Source organism: Motacilla alba, chromosome 5 (assembly GCF_015832195.1).
Source record: "Motacilla alba alba isolate MOTALB_02 chromosome 5, Motacilla_alba_V1.0_pri, whole genome shotgun sequence".
NCBI lineage: Eukaryota > Metazoa > Chordata > Aves > Passeriformes > Motacillidae > Motacilla > Motacilla alba.
Genome location: NC_052020.1, coordinates 39057194 through 39074154, shown reverse-complemented (window position 1 = coordinate 39074154; position 16961 = coordinate 39057194). Strand labels below are relative to the sequence as shown.

The following is a 16961-nucleotide window of genomic DNA, read 5'->3' as shown; positions in this document are numbered from 1 at the left end:
AATCCCTGGATATATGGGAAGGAGGCTACAGAGGCCACTGTTACCATGTGCCACAGGGAGTCTGTGCAGAACAGTAAAGAAAGGCTGGAGGAGGGGAAAGAAGCTGAAACCTCTGCAAGGTCGTGCCAGTACCACAGAAAGCAATGCTTAACCTGGGAAAGCACAGCATTTTCAGGAGTGCTTTGTTCTGCTTATTGTGCTGATCATTCACGTACAGCATTGTTGTGGCAGCATGCAGCAGCACAGTGTTACAAAACTAGGGGTTTTTAGGTACAAGGTATCTTCTTGGCATTGGTAGCCACCTTAGGAGCAGAATGAGGCTCTTTCTGTTGAAACAGTAAATGGAAAAAAGGAATTATCAGAGTATTTTTCCTTCAAGCATCTTTTGCACCTTCAAGATCTTTACTGATCATGAGTAGAGCCAGAGGACTTAGTTCTGTCTCGCACATGTAGCAGTGTTGCATGCCCTCCCCACCACTACTATCATAACTCTTGTTGGGGTATTGGAAAAAGTCTTGCTGGAGCCTCCTTACAACAGGCCATCCACAGAGCAGTCATGGACAGACCTGGACAGACTGGGCAGAAGGATTTGTCTCTTTCCCTCGTGTCCATTCTGCCTTAGAACTCAGCTGATCCCCATAGCCACAGCCTACTTCTTGCTGTGGCACCTCAATACATCTCCGGAGGCTGCTGCAGGGCCCAAACTGCTCTGCTCTTCTGCCAGTGAGCTCAGCAGCTCGTGTCCTTTGTGCAGTGGAGGCAGATCTCTACTTCACACTAAACCAGGCTGAGGCTTGACTGAGTCCACCAGCCCCCATTTCTCCAGGTGTCATGAGACCATTCATCCCGGCTCCTTTCACCTCCCAGGACTAGCAGAGGCACCACAGTGACCCTCAGAGTTTCTCAGTGAGTTGATGTCTTTAGTATGGTAGATGGAAAGAGTCAAAATAAATGGGCTAGCTTTCAGGAAATGGGCATTTCCTCACTTCTCATCTGACCACAGGCTTGCTTCTTTCCCTTTTAACAGAGTGGTATTGTATGGACTAATGTAATGTAATATCTCATCCAACAAACATTGTCTCACTTCACACCCTTGTGCCTACCACCACTAGGAGAAGTCTTCCACTTCACCACCACCCTGAGCTTCTCCAGACAGTGCTTGGGGAGCAGGACTGTTGGGTAAAATCTCTTCTCCTAGGAAGTTATGAAAAATTAGCCTAATTACTGAAAGATTATCCTGCTAGGTGACAAAATCCCTCTGTCCAATTTCTGTATATTCATTTCCTTTCATATTATGATCTACTTGAGTATTTTTCTAGCTTTGGACAAAGATGCTGGTGGGAGTCCTGGGCTGTGGCTGCTTCACACTCACCTCCTTTCTGAGCCTGTGAGCTTATTGCATGCATGCTCCTTTGTAGGAGCCCAGCTCTGACAGGGATGCCTGGTGCCTGCAGAGCTTGCAGAGAGATAGAGGAAGCAATGAGGAGAGCCAAGAGGGACTCCTAATGTGCAGCTACCTGGTGACCACATTGGTTTGGCACAGTGTCCTCAGGGCTAAAATGCCCAGGAGGCAAGGTTCTGAAATCACACTCTTGAATCAGGAACCAGGGCTCCCTGCCCTCAGCAAGCCTGAAATCTGTCTGCCTGACAGATGCAACTCAGCTGCTCCATCCCTAGCCTCAGACTCTGGGAGAACCCTTCTTGGAGGGAGTGTAGACAGACACAGGAGACTGGGGCCTCTTCAGCTCTGGATGCAACAGATTTCTGCCCTCTCTGATCATCAGATTAGCTTCTTCCTTTTGGTGGGTTCCAGAGGAATAGCCTCCCAACAGCTGCATGAGAGAAGGTTGTTTGCTGATCCCCTTTGCAGGAAACCTAGGTGTCCTAGGCTGTTTTTTTTCAGGAGGTTTTGGCCCTCTCTGTTGTTGTTCGGCCACATCTGAGTGTGTGGAAGGAAATAGTCCTCTACTCAAGAAACCAAGCACAAACCTGAGAGTTAACAGCTTACATCCTCCTGCAGCCACACGCTGTCTTCCCTTGTGGACAGATCCTGGCAGCCTCCATCTAGTACTTCAAAACTCTCTTGGTTCCCCTCTTGGTACAGAGAGATCTGCTCACATTACATTACAATTATTCTTTCCAGGGAACATGGGTTTCTTTGCACAGTTAAGATGTTTGTCCATAGCTTCACAAGTGATTTGCTGAAGTAGAGAGGTTTCTCCAAACTGGAGTTTGGTAAGTGCTAAGGTGGCACAGACCTGCAACTCATCTGCCCACCACTGGCATTTTCTGCCTTGCCCTCTCCCCAGCAGCATCTGTTGGAGGGATGCTGCAGAATCTGTTTCTCTGCAGACTTTTCAGAGGGGGAGCATGGTTCTGACACGTCATCACTGTTTGATCTCCAGCAGCTTGGCTTCTGCTCAGAGGGCTTGCACATAACAATGGTGCTTCATTTGAGTGCCTGTTATCACATTGTGTTGAGGTTGACAGATGCTTCCAAGCACAGTTAATGCCTGTCGGCAGCCCCGAGCCCACAAGCTATGGTGTGGGAGGACCTGAAATCCCACTGGGGTACTGAGCCTGGAGCCCATAAGCCAGAGATTTTTTACCTTCCCAGAAGGTTGGAAAGGTACCCTGGGATTCCCAGTATCACCAGAAGCTCCCTTGTCCCTAACATCCAGATATTTGTTAGCACCTGCTGCCTACAATTCATGACTAAACTGTAGAAGATAGAAAGATTTTTTTTGTCTTTGTCATTCACTCAGCTGCTGAGGATCAATGTACACATGGAAAACCTTGTAGCTTAATTTAACATACCTGAGAAAACCAGGTTTTCTGTTCTCCTTCCTGGTACAGGCTGGTAATGATGTGTTCTCCTGTCTTTTATTTCCTAAGCACCTTTATCTTAGGAGCCTGGTCTCTAACTTTTGCCTTAGAATAACTGTCCTAGAATGGCTTTAAATTGCTTTATAGAGTTCAAGTGTTCCGGACAAAGAGTTATGGACATGCCTGCTCTCTGTCCCCAGAATGTGTTCTTAAACTTTGCAGGCTTTCTTTGTGGTCTTAAACTTTGCAGGCTCTTGCCAAGCATCTCCTGCTGTAAGGATGGTCTCAATTTGTCCCTGGTTCTTGAAGCTGCAATGTGTAAGGAATCTGCCAGACCCTTGTTATGACTATTGCCACGGAGGGCTTTCTACGTATGACACCAAGGAGTAAGCTACTGATGCCAGGCAGGAGAAATTAAGAGTGGTTGGAATATGGCTGGGCAGTCACTTAGCTGTTGCATGCACTCCTTGTTCCCAAGCAAAAGATCCAGAAAATTTAAAAGAAACCCCACCCTGGGAAAATCCCAACCTTAGGCAAAGTACCCTTCTTTCTACCCCACCCCATTCTTACTCACTTTCCAACCCATTCATTCAGATTCCCTTTTCCTTGCTCCAAAATTCAGTGCCTAAATTTGACTTCCTAGGAATTTATGGGCCACATTTTACTTGCCTTTAAAAATTTGGAGAGGTTTAATTGTGCGTATTACAGAACATTTTGAAACCCACAAAACTATTTAAAGCAGAAATCTGAATTTTTCTTTGATGAGAGGGATTGAGACAGGAAATCACATCAGTACAAAAAGAAATGTAATAAACAGGGCCTGAGTTTTTATTTCAGCAGCTTGTCAAGGACCTCAGCCATTTCTTTTACTCTGATCTCCCTTGTCATGTGCCACCTGGCTATCCAAACTGACCTAGAAGGAGACAAAGTGACACAGTGGTAGATATGAGGCACAGGCAGCACCTCTGGGTCACCAGTTTGGCATTTGCCAAGAAGCAGAAGACATTGCATGAATAATATGGCTGCTCTTACCTTTCCCTCTGCCCTGAGAGTCATCAGAAGCCCATCCAAGGCAGGCCCAGGGACCCTTTCCCCTCTGAAGGAAGGCAGAGAAGGGAGGGCACTGGTTGCTGGCTCTACTGCCAGTGTCCCACCCTGTTTGCTTTTTTTCCCAGCACACCCTGTGATTGAGAATGGACAGGTGGAATGTCCCCAGGGATACAAAAGGCTGAACCAGAGCCACTGCCAAGGTAAGGATGCTGCTTTCTTTTGTCTCTCTACTTCTCAAATTCACTGTTAGAGCTGAAATTATCTGCACAAAATACATGTATCAAAATCCCTGGTATAGCTTTGCAAAGAATGTGACTTCTAAAAATCTCCATGTTCTCATCAAGAATGAAAGAAAGGTAACAAGGACTGTGTGACTCTGCAGACAAACACAGTGAGCACATAGTTGGGCCAGTACAAGGAAACTCCCCTGTTGAGTCCTACTGACCCAGTGAGGACCTGTGTTTATGCTCTGTTAATGTGAGTGTAAAAACACTCCTTCCATGGTCTGAAGCAACAGAAATTCTGTTTCCTAAAAATGTTTGTGAAGGTTATCAGCTTGTTCATTTGTTCATTTACAAGGAGGAGCATGCCAATTTGAACATTTACAAGTGGGGAGTGCCATAAAAGTGATGCCTTCTGTTCTGACTGTGTCACTTGTTCATGCTGCTAGGCTCCCCTGCCTGCCCCATGCTGCCAGGATCAATCCATTTCTCACTTCTATGGTACCTCAGTTCCATTTGAGGAAGGCACCAATCTCTCCCCTTTTCTCTCTGGTTCATGTTTATTTGGCATTTCTTGGACCTACACTGTGTTTTTCTGTCCTCTGACTAAAGAGGAATTTTATTGTTCCCTTCTTGTGATCCCCAATAAGCTGAGAGGTGTCATTTCACAGATGCAGCAGGGAGAAAACCCAGGGCTGGTAGTCCAATGACTCATCTCTTTTAGCTGGGACTTTCCATCATGCTTACTTAATTAATGATTCAACCTCCCCACATTGTCCTGAGGGAGAACTTTTAACAACACAACAACTATTCAGCTTGGTGCTCAGATCTCATCCCTTATGTGGCCACAGACAGTGCTGTGATTATGAGGAGCTACCCAGAGACATCAAATACAAGTTGGAGGAACAAAGCAGCTGGAGGGACTCATGTCAGAAAGCAGAGATCTGCAGTGCCTGCTCTGGATTTCTGTCCCCTATGGATCAGGGAGGAGCAGAGGGAGATGAGATGACAGTGTGGATTTGGCCGGGAAGATGTTTTTGCACAGGAAAAAACATGAAACAGAGATTTGTGCCTCTGGATACTCCTTTGTAACCTGGACTGGATAAGTTCTGTTCTTCAGACACTACTGCTTCAGGGTGCTATTCCTATCTCTACTGTTGCAGCAGAATGTGTGTCAGGAAGCCTTAGCACCTCACTTTAGGGCCCAGAGTGAGCAATTTGGTGGACAGATGTAGGAGAGGCTACATGGGGTCTTCTTTTGCCAACCCAGGTAGGAGGGGAGACTACCTGGCTTTGTGGAATATTGTTAAAGAACTGTGGCTGGAGGAGGACCCTGGCAGAAGCCCACTTTCCTCTGTTCAGTATGGACAGAAAGGGTTTTCTCTAGTGCCTTCCAGCAGAGGAAGAAATGGGTCACCTTTCTTTGAAAATGGGTTTCCTTTCCTTACTGCATCCTATTGAGCAGAACAAGGCTGCAGAGAGTCTGAGCTGAGAGTGCCTGTCAGACACAGCCAGGAATCCTCCCAGTGCTGCTGGGACTAGCAGGAAGGATGGCACTGGAAGAGGTCTTGGAGGCTCAGGGACAGGGAGGTGTGCATGCAGAGCAGTCACTGCACATGACACACTCTGGCACCTCGGTGTCCGTAAGTCCTAGGAGACCATACGTGTATGTGGTGTCTGTTGCTGACCTGAGTCCTTTCTGCTCTCTGTGCCTCCTGACCAAGCACTGGGGTAAACCAGCCTGCACCTTTCCCCCACAGGCTGCCTGACTCAGGCTGGCTGTTTCTGAGGAGCACTGGCAGGCTTGTGTGGGGTGGGAAAAGCAGCTGAGGCAGCACATGGATCTCAGTTTGTGGTCCCTGAGGCCTCTTCTTGTGGGCTAGCCCTAGCCCTGGCATGCTGCAGGGGGTAGGTGTGTGTAGCTCTGAGCTTACCTGCCTGCTTTTACTCCCAGTGGGGACTTCCACTGTGGCTCACAGCAGAATAGAGGGAGTTGGGATGAGGCCTGGATGTGGCCTTGTTTTAAATTAAGGCTATAAAGCCTAGCCTTTGGTGCTTGTTTGTTTTGTGCTCTCATTATTCTAATCCCTTCAATCCCTTTGTTCATATGGAGTCAAACACTTTGTCCAGTTGGTCTGTCAGAATGATATAACACTCTGACCATGCTGTGGAGTGAGAGGGATGAGCCACAAGGCTCCTCCAGAGAGCTCTAATGTCTTTTCTGAGTGGGGTTCCCAGCATATTTGGAGTTGGTCACTTGTTGTTCTCATGAACTCAGTCCTCTGCTTGGTACAGAGCAGGAAACTCTACATTGTGCAGCCAAATCCTACTCCTCCTGGTCCTTCTGCAGATCCCTGTAGCGTTGGTACCCCTGATTGACTTAACTTCTGGCCTGGCCTTCATGGCCCTTGTATGCCTCAACTGTGTACGGAGCAGCTGGTGGGATGACTGGAGGAGTTTTAGAGCACAGGACTAGAGAGGACCTCTAGGTCATTGAGTGTGAACTTCAGCTGCCATTGCTGGCTGTGTGTCTCACAAGACAGCCTCCTCCACCCAGCAGTAGTGCTTTGGCTCTGAGGAATAAGGCAGTGCTGGGAAAGCTGTTCCTGAGTCTTTGACCCCATCAGTCCCTAGAGCATCACTGGGTGCTCTGAGGGCACTTGAGGTCTCACCTGGGCCATGTACACTGGCACTGGGACTGCCCTGTGACTTTGGCCTAGCATCATGGTGGCATTTCTTGGTCTTGGCAGCTCAGAGCTGAGGGTTCAGTGGGCCCTGAACCCTCTCACTGATGGCTTTGACCTCTTAGCTTGCAGTATATGTTCCTGTGGTTTGTCTCAGGGTGGTGCTGAGTTTGCTCCCAGTCCTGCTGCTCTGTGTCTCATCCAGCTCTTCCTGCACTGCTTGTGCCTCCTGACACAGCACATTTCATCAGCATTCTGACTTTTCTGGGCCAAGCTCTTCAGTGAGGAAAGAAGGCTATATTATTCCATGAGGACACCTTCCTCCTTACTCTCCATCTGAAAACTGCCCTCAGCTCCCCTTAATGCACTTTTTGCCAATCCCTGTCTTCTCTGGCTTACCTTCTACATTCCTACATGGTGCTGTAGGAAAGCCTTTATTGCAGGCCAAATGGATGACCCCCATGGTATTTCCCTAGGAAAAACCCAGCTTCCTTCCCAAAGACTGTGTCTGATGAGTGCTGAGTCAGGGGCAGAGGCAGAACTTGAGGCAGGGCTTGAATGTGATGACTTCACACCCACTTACCCTAATCTTAGAAGAAAACACAGTGAGCCACAGCCCAGCCCACCACCCCTCTGCCTCTGGAGGGGATCTGTCAATGCCCTCCCTGCATGCTGGCACTGAGTCGCTCAACAAGGATCCTCTGTGGATGATAGCTCTACGGAAGCAGTACCAGGAATCAGGAGAAAGGACAGGACTCACCATTCCTGGCTTGCAAACAGCCATGATAATAGTGATCCTGACAGAGTGGCTCACTGTAGGGGCCACATCTGTTTTCCACAAGGACCAGAAAGCAGAGCAGTCATCCACAAGCCATCCTGCAGCTGCAGCAAGCAAGCTCTGCAGATGTGGGACTACTGTCACCACAGAGGTCCCCACTGTGCTGCTTGGTGTAGCAGCTGCCTCGGACACCAGCACAGCTGAGACCCCTTTGGTTCACAGCACCTGAATGGGAGGCACTGTGTAGAGAGTTTAGTTCACCCTCAGCTTCTTCACATCTCACAAGGTCCTCTTCTCTCCACAGATATCAATGAGTGCTTGATGCAGGGCCTCTGCAAAGATGCCGAGTGTATGAACACCCGTGGCAGCTTCCGCTGTACCTGCAAGCCTGGAAGCATGCTAGACCCATCCCGTAGCCATTGCATCTGTAAGTGCTCCAGGGAAACCCTCAGTCAGGGGAGGGACCTGATCAGGACCCCATGGCTGAGGGGAAGCCACAGCGTGCTTCACATCTCCTTTGAGGGTACCTGAGTTGGGTTGTTCTGCACTTGTGTGCAGAAGGGTCCCAATCATGCATTATCATTCTCCATGGACATTGCATGGTCCCTGAAGAGGCTGAAGGGAATGTGCACGTGGTGTGGCAGCAGAGGACACAGCCCCCGGGATGAGAGAACTCCCACATGAGCTGGATTTTTTGGGGACGACACCGTTGGGGTAAAGGCCCAATGGTTGATGGCCAGGGGGTGTTCTGGAGAGAAGACAGGGCAGCCCTCGGACAGGCTGGGAGGCACAAGCAGAGAAAGAACCAAGGAGAGGAGCTGAGTGTCCCCCATTCTCTCTTTGGAGAGCTCGGGGCACCTCCGGCGCTGACGCGGCTGTTGTGTTTCAGCGGACAAAGCGGTGTCGATGGAGCAGGGGCTGTGCTACCGCTCGGCAGCCGGAGGCGTGTGCACCTTCCCCCTGTCGCACCGCATCACCCAGCAGATCTGCTGCTGCAGCCGCGTCGGCAAGGGCTGGGGCGAGAACTGCGAGGAGTGCCCCATGCCTGGCTCAGGTGAGATGTGCCTGCTTCAGCTTTGTTCTGGTTAGACTGGGGTTTGGGTTTGCCTGAACACAGACAGCTGCAGGACCCAGAGCTGAGCAGTGCAAATGCTGTCCTGGGAGATGGGTACAGAACCTAGGAAGCAGACCTGGATAATACTGGGAAGATGGAGAAGTCCCTGATGGGAAGCCACCCTGTACCAGAGGGAGAACACAGCCATGTGTGTGCCTGGCTTTATTCAACAGCCCTTTTCTGTCCTACATCTTTTGCTGGGAAGAAAGACAGGTGAGGATGAGTTTGAGTATCTCGGCATGGGATTGGGTGGAAGGGAAAGCACAAAAATCCTCAGGGGCCAGAAAAATGTTCAGGTGGTTTGTGCACAGTATCTTGAGTGCTGTGCGGAGTGCTCAGTGCTGAGGTACTCCAGCTGCTCCCTTGCTCAGCTTGGACCTTCCTGTGGCATGACCTCTTTCTAGCAGTACTGACCATGGGAAGGGATTTCATTTTGGGGTTCTGAGAATGCCTGTGAGAAATCCACTCTGCTCTGTGAGTGCACTCCTCCTGCTTGAAGCATCCAGATTGAGATGTATTTCTTTAAGAATTTAACCCTTAGAAATTACAGAAAATTACAGAATTGGAGAAACTGGCACCTGCACTCACATACATGCCTGCCCCTCTTCACTCCTTTATTCCACTGTCCCGCTGTCATGTCTGGGTATGATCCCTCCACCAGCCTCCAACCGCTGCTTTATAAAGTTTTGATTTGATTTTCCTTCACAGAGGCCTTCAAGGAAATTTGCCCAGCAGGACATGGCTACACCTACTCCAGCTCTGATATCCGACTGTCAATGAGGAAAGCAGAGACAGAAGAGCTGCCCCTCAGCTTAGAAGAGCAAGGGGAGAACAGCAACTGGACTTTGGACTGGACAGCGAGGAGACAGCAACTGCAGGACAGCATGCGTGGCAGCATCCTGGAGGCATTCCTCTACCCTGGCACCTCAGCAAGACAGGGTAGTGTGGGGTCTACTGCTTAAAGCTGCTCCATCTGGGCCCCTAGCAAGGGTAGAAAACTTCTCAGGTCCTGTCATATACCATGGATGGACCTCTGGCTGCGAAGGGCTCCCTACATCTGTATGACTGTAGTGTTCCTGAGGCATGAGGCACTAGGTCTTCAAGTCTTTGGAAAGAAGGTTGAGTGTTTCAGGCTCCTGCAACTGCATCTTTGCAGTTGGTGCTGACTGGCTAGGCTGCCTCCACCAGGACCTCAGGCTTGCGTGGCAAGCCTAGGACTCCAGTCCTTGGGCTTCTGTCCAGCCCAGCTGGAGGGCAGTGTGACCAACTGCTTGTACCAGTATTTGCTGGAGCAGTTGTTCCTGGGGTCTGCCCAGTGCCAGGAGTCCAGGTGTGTTGGCTTTGGGAACAAGCTCTTGCAGACAAATGTGAGGGACTGAATGGCAGTGTCTTAGAGGTGGGGTGAAGTTAAGGCAGTCAGGGTTTGAGGAAGATGCCTATCTGTCTTCTCTCTACTCATCATGCACTCTTTCCTTTTCCAGGTGAAATTTCTCCTGCTGTGCAGGTGAGTAAGGTTTGTCTTGCTATAGCTCAATACATCCGTGGTAGCTGGATGGGCTGGAAGGGGGATGTCATACAAATTAATTGAAAGAGTGGAGATTTAGATTAGATATTAGGAAGAAGGTCTTTACTATGAGGGTGGTGACACACTGGAACAGATTGCCCAGAGAAGTTGTGGATGCCCCAGCCTAGGAAGTTTTCAAGACCAAATTGGATGGGGCTCTGAGCAACCTGGTCTAGTAGAAGGGATCCCTGCCCCTGGCAGGGGGGTGGAACTAGATGATGTTTAAGGTCCCTCCCAACCCAAAACATCCTATGATTCTATTCCTGCTTACATTCTTTTACTGTTTAGCCAAGCGGGTATGTGAGTTGTGGCTCCAGCCGTGTCTACACTGCATCTCACAGGGACTGAAGCTCTGGATGGGAGGGATTATCCTGATGAACTCAGTCCTAAAGAGCAAACAGGTGAATTACAGCAAGGATCTATCCCACTATAAAAGGACATCAAGGAGAATTTTGGTTTGAAATTCTCGTCTATGCTGTATATTCAAGTTTGCTCTGCTTTCACTAACTTCAGTTAATGTCAGCTGTACTTACACAGCTGAGGTGTGGGCACTCACTGTCAGACTGGCCTGGCTGTAGGGCTGATGGGCAGCAGGATAAAAGTAACTGCTGTAGTCAGCTTTAGGCATGCTTCTTTCATGGAGCCCAGTGTCCTGCTCAAGCTCAGCTCACAGCCAGCTCTCCCTGTGTTGAGGTGGGTGCAGCAGAAACACCACTGGAACAGTCAGGGCAGGAGTCTCCAACACTGGCTGTGTGAATTCACCCTGTCGGATGGAAGCAGCCTGGGGACTGATTTTCTGCTAGGCTCTCCTAGGACTGTGTGACTTTATTTGAGTCTCACTTGAAAAATGTGTGCCTCTTGATCCATGCTGTCAGTAGAGGTTTGGCCATATCTCTCCTGAGCATATCTCTCTGCGCCCTCTTGCTATATCAGCTCATCCCTCAGACATATGCAGCACCTCTGAGGGAAGGGACAGCACTGCCATTGTCACTGCTTCACAAACATTAAGTAACTTGGCTCAAGTACATGTGAGAAATCTCAGGACAGGGCAGAAATTTGAACCAAAACTTCCAATATGAAGTCTGGAACTTATTTGTTCAGTTGCCTGTTTTCTTCATCCATTGTGGAAAGCTCCACGGAGCAGGAACTTGGGACTCAGATTGTGCTCCAGCATTTCCTTTGGCAGCTGTAGGTTTGCCTGGAGGGGATGCTGAGAAAGAGCTTCTACCACAAAACACCCTTCTGGTAAGGGAGCACTGTTGATGCAGGTCAGAGCAGCAGCTGTCCTCAGCCCTCCAGAGCTGCTGGTGACAGTGGCAATATTTACTGTGCCTGGATGGCCTTCCTGGCCACCTTGAGGAGGTGCCTGCCTGGTAGCAGTGCCCTGGTCTCACCTGCACGGGGTGCTGCCACAGGCCCTCTGTGGGTGGCCCTCGGGGCATGGCCTGAAGCTGTGTTTTGCCCAGGATGACATGCTCAGGACAGAGCAGCCCTGCCAAATGCACCCAGCTGGGGCAGCTTCTCCTCCTAGGATGGCGATCTTGGGGAGAAAGAGGAGCCAGGAGGTGGGTGGGAAAATGTCACAGGGGTACTGCATCCCAGTTCCATGCACAAGAATCCTATGTTTCTGTCCCTCAGGGAACTGCTGATGCCACTGCAAAGCCTGCCATGCGCAGAGGTGAGTGCCAGGCTGGTGCGAGGGCAAGGCACGTGTGGGGAAGAGAATGGGGCAGTGAGGAAAGTGGGGGGACGGGAGCTCAGGCCATGCCCCGAGGGCCACCCTTCTCTGCATGGCAGCCCCCAGCACTGGGCAGGACAGGCTCCTGGCTGGGCTGGCTGTGGGCAGCACAAAGGATCCCATCACACTGGGTGGCTGATATGGGGCTACTGGAATGTGGGGAGGTGATGAATATCCAGCAAGGTGAAGGAGGCTGTGTTAAATAGTAAGATGATAGAAGTTGCAGCTTCTTCTTATGTTCTCTTTTGGTGCTGTGGTTGCCAGGACAGCTAACACAGGTAAATCTTGGGTTAGCATCTCTGCCTGGGATCAGGTAGCTTGACTTACTCTCTTCTTCTTCCACAACAGAGGAAGAGGACTTCTGGCATGGTCCTCACCAGCCTGGCCCCACTACCACCTGGGCTGCTGCTGCTCCAACACAGGTGCCAGCAGGTGGGTGTATGTCAACCGGTCATGGGGATTTTCCTGCCTCTCTTTGCCTGGGACTACAGCAAAATCATGTCCTAAGTTCTGCCCAGGGGCTCTCTCCCTTAACCAGTCTGTTTATCTGCCCAAAAGCGGCCCTTGACTTCCCAAAGAAAAGTTCCTGACCTACCACTCTTGTCCCAGCTGCTGCCAGCCAGGGAAACCTGGCCGGCCGTGGGGAGTCTCAAGAGCGAAGCTGTATGGGGAGCAAAGCGCTCGTATCTCTGAGTCCTTGCCCGGGGCAGCAGCGGCTGCCGAGCGAAGGGAATCGCGCACCCGCTCCGGCGGCTGCGGCCCCGCGGCCCTCCCGTGGCGTGAGCTGACTCATCGGGCCGGGGGGGCGCGGGGGCAGGCATGTGGCTCCCGGGGCGGCTTGTTTACTGCGCCGGAAACAAGGGTACTGTTGTTCCAGGGTTGCTTAAGTGTCTGGGAGTGTGGTCCCTGCCCTGCGCCGGGGGCTGGAGCACCTTGGGGAGCAGGGCTGGCAGAGGCACCTTGCTGAGGAATGCGTCTTCCTCAATAGCCTTTTGTTTGGGGTCGGGCTGCCCACTCACCCCCCCGGCTGGCTTTATGCCCAGGGGTGTGTGGTGCCTCGCTGCCCCTTCACTGCTGCCTGTGCTCGGTTTAGCAGGGTGGTGCGAGGCGGGGAACCCTGCTGTCACCCCAAAAGGAACGCCATCACAGGTGTCAGGCTCTGCTGCCAGGTCTAGTTTAAGGCATAGGGCTGCAGTGCAGGTGAGCAATATACGGCACTGGGGCATGCCAGCTCAGGCCACAGGAGCTCCAGGAGGTGGCAGGATCTGCTGTGTCCTCCCTCCTGCCCCGTGGGTGCAGGCTAAGCGTCACTCTCCAAGAAGGGGAAAAGCAGCCTCCTGGTATGGTGCTGGGGACACAAAGCAGATACTAGATTCCATGCACTCTTCTGGTGCTGCTCCCAACCCTATGCGCTCTCTTTGCAGGTGTCAGTGGCTGTGCCTCCTCACCCCTTTCCTGTGGAGCTGGTGCTTGTGTTCTGACCCCACAGGGATATAGCTGCTTGTGCCACCCTGGTTACACCTTGGACCCCAGCCGCCTCCACTGCATTGGTAGGTTGGCAGTTGATGGTTTGACTGCTCTGCCTTCTGGGCCTCAACAGCCCATTCAGTCCTTCTGGCCATTGGGGGAAGGTCTTCTGGCAGCTCTGCTGAGGCCCTTCCCACTGCTGCACTGTGGGGCTGGCAGGGGCTGCAAGCAGAAGGTGGTGACTGCTGGTCTTCTTTCCCTGCCTGGTCATAGATGAAGATGAGTGTCTGAAAGACCCTTGTGCTGGAAAAGGTCGCTGCATCAATAGTGTGGGCTCCTATTTCTGCCTCTGCTACTCTGGGTACACCCTGGCTGTTTCGGCAGGCAAGCAAAGCTGTGAGGGTAAGTAGTGCTCACCTGACACAGGGCTGCCATCTCTCCAGGGCCTCTTTGTTCTCTCAGCCTCACGCTCTCTCATGAATGTGCCCACACACACATACACACCTGCACATCCTCCCTTCCCACAGGCCTGCCATAGACAGCTTGATCCATGGCAATCACTCTCTCCTGCTTGCTCGGGGATAGGACCTTGCCCATGATGATCCAGGCAGGAGTCTGTGATGCCAGCCCTGATCACTGCTTCATGACTAGGAGGATGCCAGGGCAGGTGGGGGATAGAGGACAGCCCCAGCACAGATCCCTTGGGTAGAGCCAGCTGCAGGGGAAGCAGGTCCTCTCCTGCACCCAGCCTTCCTGACAGTAGTGGAGGAAGACTCAGGACTGTCTCCCTGTGTGTTGCCAGACCGAGATGAATGTGAGCAGCCTTCTATCTGCCGAGGACAGCAGTGCATCAACACACCTGGCTCCTACCACTGCCAGTGCAAGGAGGGCTTTGCCATGGACCCCAGAGGACAGTGTGAAGGTAAAGCTTGCTGCTCCCACCAACCCCTGCCCTTCCAACCTACTCTGTACATGGCTGAACACTTCCTTTTCTCATCACTCTGTGTCTCCTCCTGTAAGGGAGGTAGGACACCCCCACATTTGTCTTCTGCCCTGTGCCCTCCCCAGGGACTGCCTGTCCTCTCCTTTGACTGCAGGAGGAACAGGCTTTCCTGGGCAGATGGGCAGAGGGAATGGAGTTCTCCCAAGATTCTCTCCCATCTCTCCATGGAGTTCCCCAATGACCGGCCCATTCCAGCTTCCCATTATGGAAGGACATGCCTATATATTTTCATGCCATCTTGGCTTTGTCACAATATTGTCATGCTGGCAGATGGACTGCAGGGAGAGCAGGCTGCAGAGACTCAGGCCACCCATCCCCACTGCATCCCATTCACATGGCAAGACCCAGGCCCTTCAAAGCTTTCACCCTTGTCAGCGTATCTTGTGCTGGATCAAAGACTCCCCTTTCTCAGCAACTCATCTCTGTCACAAAGTGGAGGCTATTTTAGGAGGCAGTACAGGAAACAGGGCATGCACAGAATGCTGCTTCCCCCCACACAGCCTCCAGAATGCACTTGCCTTAAGGACAACTGAGCTGGAGGTTGCATCCTAATCATAGTTATGAAACGCCCTGATGAGACGGCCCTGCACAGATGTTCTCTGATCCCTTTCTCTGCCCATGCACATTCCTGGCCTTGGCAACACCCTGCAGCAGTGAGTTTAGCTGTTGACTTATGTCAGCCTTCAGATGTGGGTGTAGGATCCTGAGGGATAGGTGGGGCCATAAGAGATTTTGTCTAAGCCCCAGCAAACTCATCTCAACTCCTATTGGGTGTCACTGTGCCCCAGAGGGAAACTCTGAGGATCCAGCTGGAGAGGACACATTGGAGACTGCTGCACTGTTTGCCTTTGGGAGGCTGAAAGAACTGTGTTTCTTGGCAGATGTCAACGAGTGCGTGGATCCCAGCTCTTGCCCCAGTGGGAGATGTGTCAATACACTAGGATCCTACAAGTGTGTCAGCTGTGGGGCTGGCTACCGGCCCAGGAACGGAAGATGTATTGGTGAGAAATTTGGGCTGCCTCTGGGCAGCACCCTTGCCCCCCACGGCAGCGCTCCCTGTAAGCCTCAAAAGGAGCAGAGGCACAGGCAGCATCCTTCTCCTACAGTCAGCCAGCCTGTTTGGCCGGAGCATATTGCACTTGCAGCTTGTGTGGAGGGACTGCCCTGAGCACCCTCCCATGCCATGTCACCTTCTGCTGTATCACACAGATGTGGATGAGTGTGTCGTGGAGGGGACTTGCGCTCATGGACAGTGTGTCAACCTGGATGGCTCCTTCCGCTGCTCCTGCTACCGGGGCTACGAGGTGGCACCTGATGGGAAGAGCTGCCAAGGTACTAAGGAGCCATGTGTCAAGACACTCTGAAGTGTCACACACTCAGTCCAGAGGGCTCCTTAGGCTCTCCCTAAGCACTTGGCTCTGCCTGACTCCTGGCCATCACGCTGCCTAGTTCCCCCAGCACATGTGGCCTTGGTCATGGTTGCTCTGCATTTTTTCCTCTTATCCCACTCTCCCTCATGTGTTTATGCAGACATTGATGAATGCACAGCTCGGGCTCCCTGTCCCTCCGGACTCTGCCTCAATACTGAGGGCTCCTATTCCTGCATGTCTTGTGACGCCGGCTATGCTGTCTCCAGAGATGGCAGCATGTGTGAAGGTATTCCTTCCCCAGGAACAGAGGAGGGGGTGCTGGAGGAAATGAGGGAAGAGACATTGCCATAGCTGGGTTACTGGTGGGGCAGGAGGGCTTCTTTAGTCTCAGGATCCTTTTCCAGCTCTTTAGCTTCCTGTTCAGCAGAGAGCCTGGAAGTCTGCGAGCAGATGTCGCTTGGAGCAGCAGGAAGGTGATTTTGCTCACACAGGAAAGGGGTGGGGGAAGGACTCATGAACCAATGACGATCTAGAAGATGCTGACAAAAGCCAGAGGAGTACAGGAGGCCTGGAAACATTGGCAGATTTGTGTGTCTTTTAGTTCAGAACTGTGTGCATATATATCAAATGTAGGCCTTCAACAGAAGGAGAAACCTTGGGTCCAGAGCCCATGGAGAGACTGTGAGCATCCAGGTTTCATAATATTTCTCCAGCCCCTAACATAACTTGGACATGTTTAAAAGGGAAAGCTTAGAACAAGGTCTCTGCTGTGCCAGGTATGCTGGCAGAGACTTAACAGCAGCACTGATTTGTGTTGGTTGCGGTGCTGAGACATGAGAGTGCTCAGTCCCAGCTCTACAGCTCAACTGCCCCAGCACAAGCAGGAAAACTCCATCTCCGATGGCTGACCATGGGGGGATATCCTGGGCTTGAGATGGCTTGATGCAAATTCCCTGTTTGGAGCAAGGGAAGGGAAAGGGCAGAGCTGGCAAAGGTATTTGTTTAAAGAATGGCCACGTGCTGAGAATTTATCTCTGGAGCACTGCAGAGCCCTGCAGCCTGCACGTAGCTGGCAAATGTAAGATCTTGCCTTTGATGTGACTCTCAGAAGGATCCCCCTGTATGGGGGCCTCCAGGAGGGGAGGA

The 16961-nt window shown here is 51.5% G+C and overlaps 1 protein-coding gene across 3 annotated transcripts in view; it reads left to right on the top strand.

Moving 5' to 3' along the window:
* The window catches only part of LTBP2 (latent transforming growth factor beta binding protein 2), a 72502-nt gene that overhangs the window by 43509 nt on the left and 12032 nt on the right, over nt 1-16961 (top strand). For all 3 annotated transcript variants that reach the window (XM_038138121.1, XM_038138120.1, XM_038138122.1), the window contains 13 exons: nt 4002-4076; nt 7864-7986; nt 8449-8613; nt 9382-9612; nt 10155-10177; nt 11876-11915; nt 12324-12407; nt 13400-13525; nt 13716-13844; nt 14245-14364; nt 15327-15446; nt 15655-15777; nt 15976-16101. In XM_038138121.1, coding sequence (XP_037994049.1) covers nt 4002-4076; nt 7864-7986; nt 8449-8613; nt 9382-9612; nt 10155-10177; nt 11876-11915; nt 12324-12407; nt 13400-13525; nt 13716-13844; nt 14245-14364; nt 15327-15446; nt 15655-15777; nt 15976-16101 — 1485 coding nt within the window. The remainder of the gene's footprint in view (nt 1-4001; nt 4077-7863; nt 7987-8448; nt 8614-9381; nt 9613-10154; nt 10178-11875; nt 11916-12323; nt 12408-13399; nt 13526-13715; nt 13845-14244; nt 14365-15326; nt 15447-15654; nt 15778-15975; nt 16102-16961) is intronic.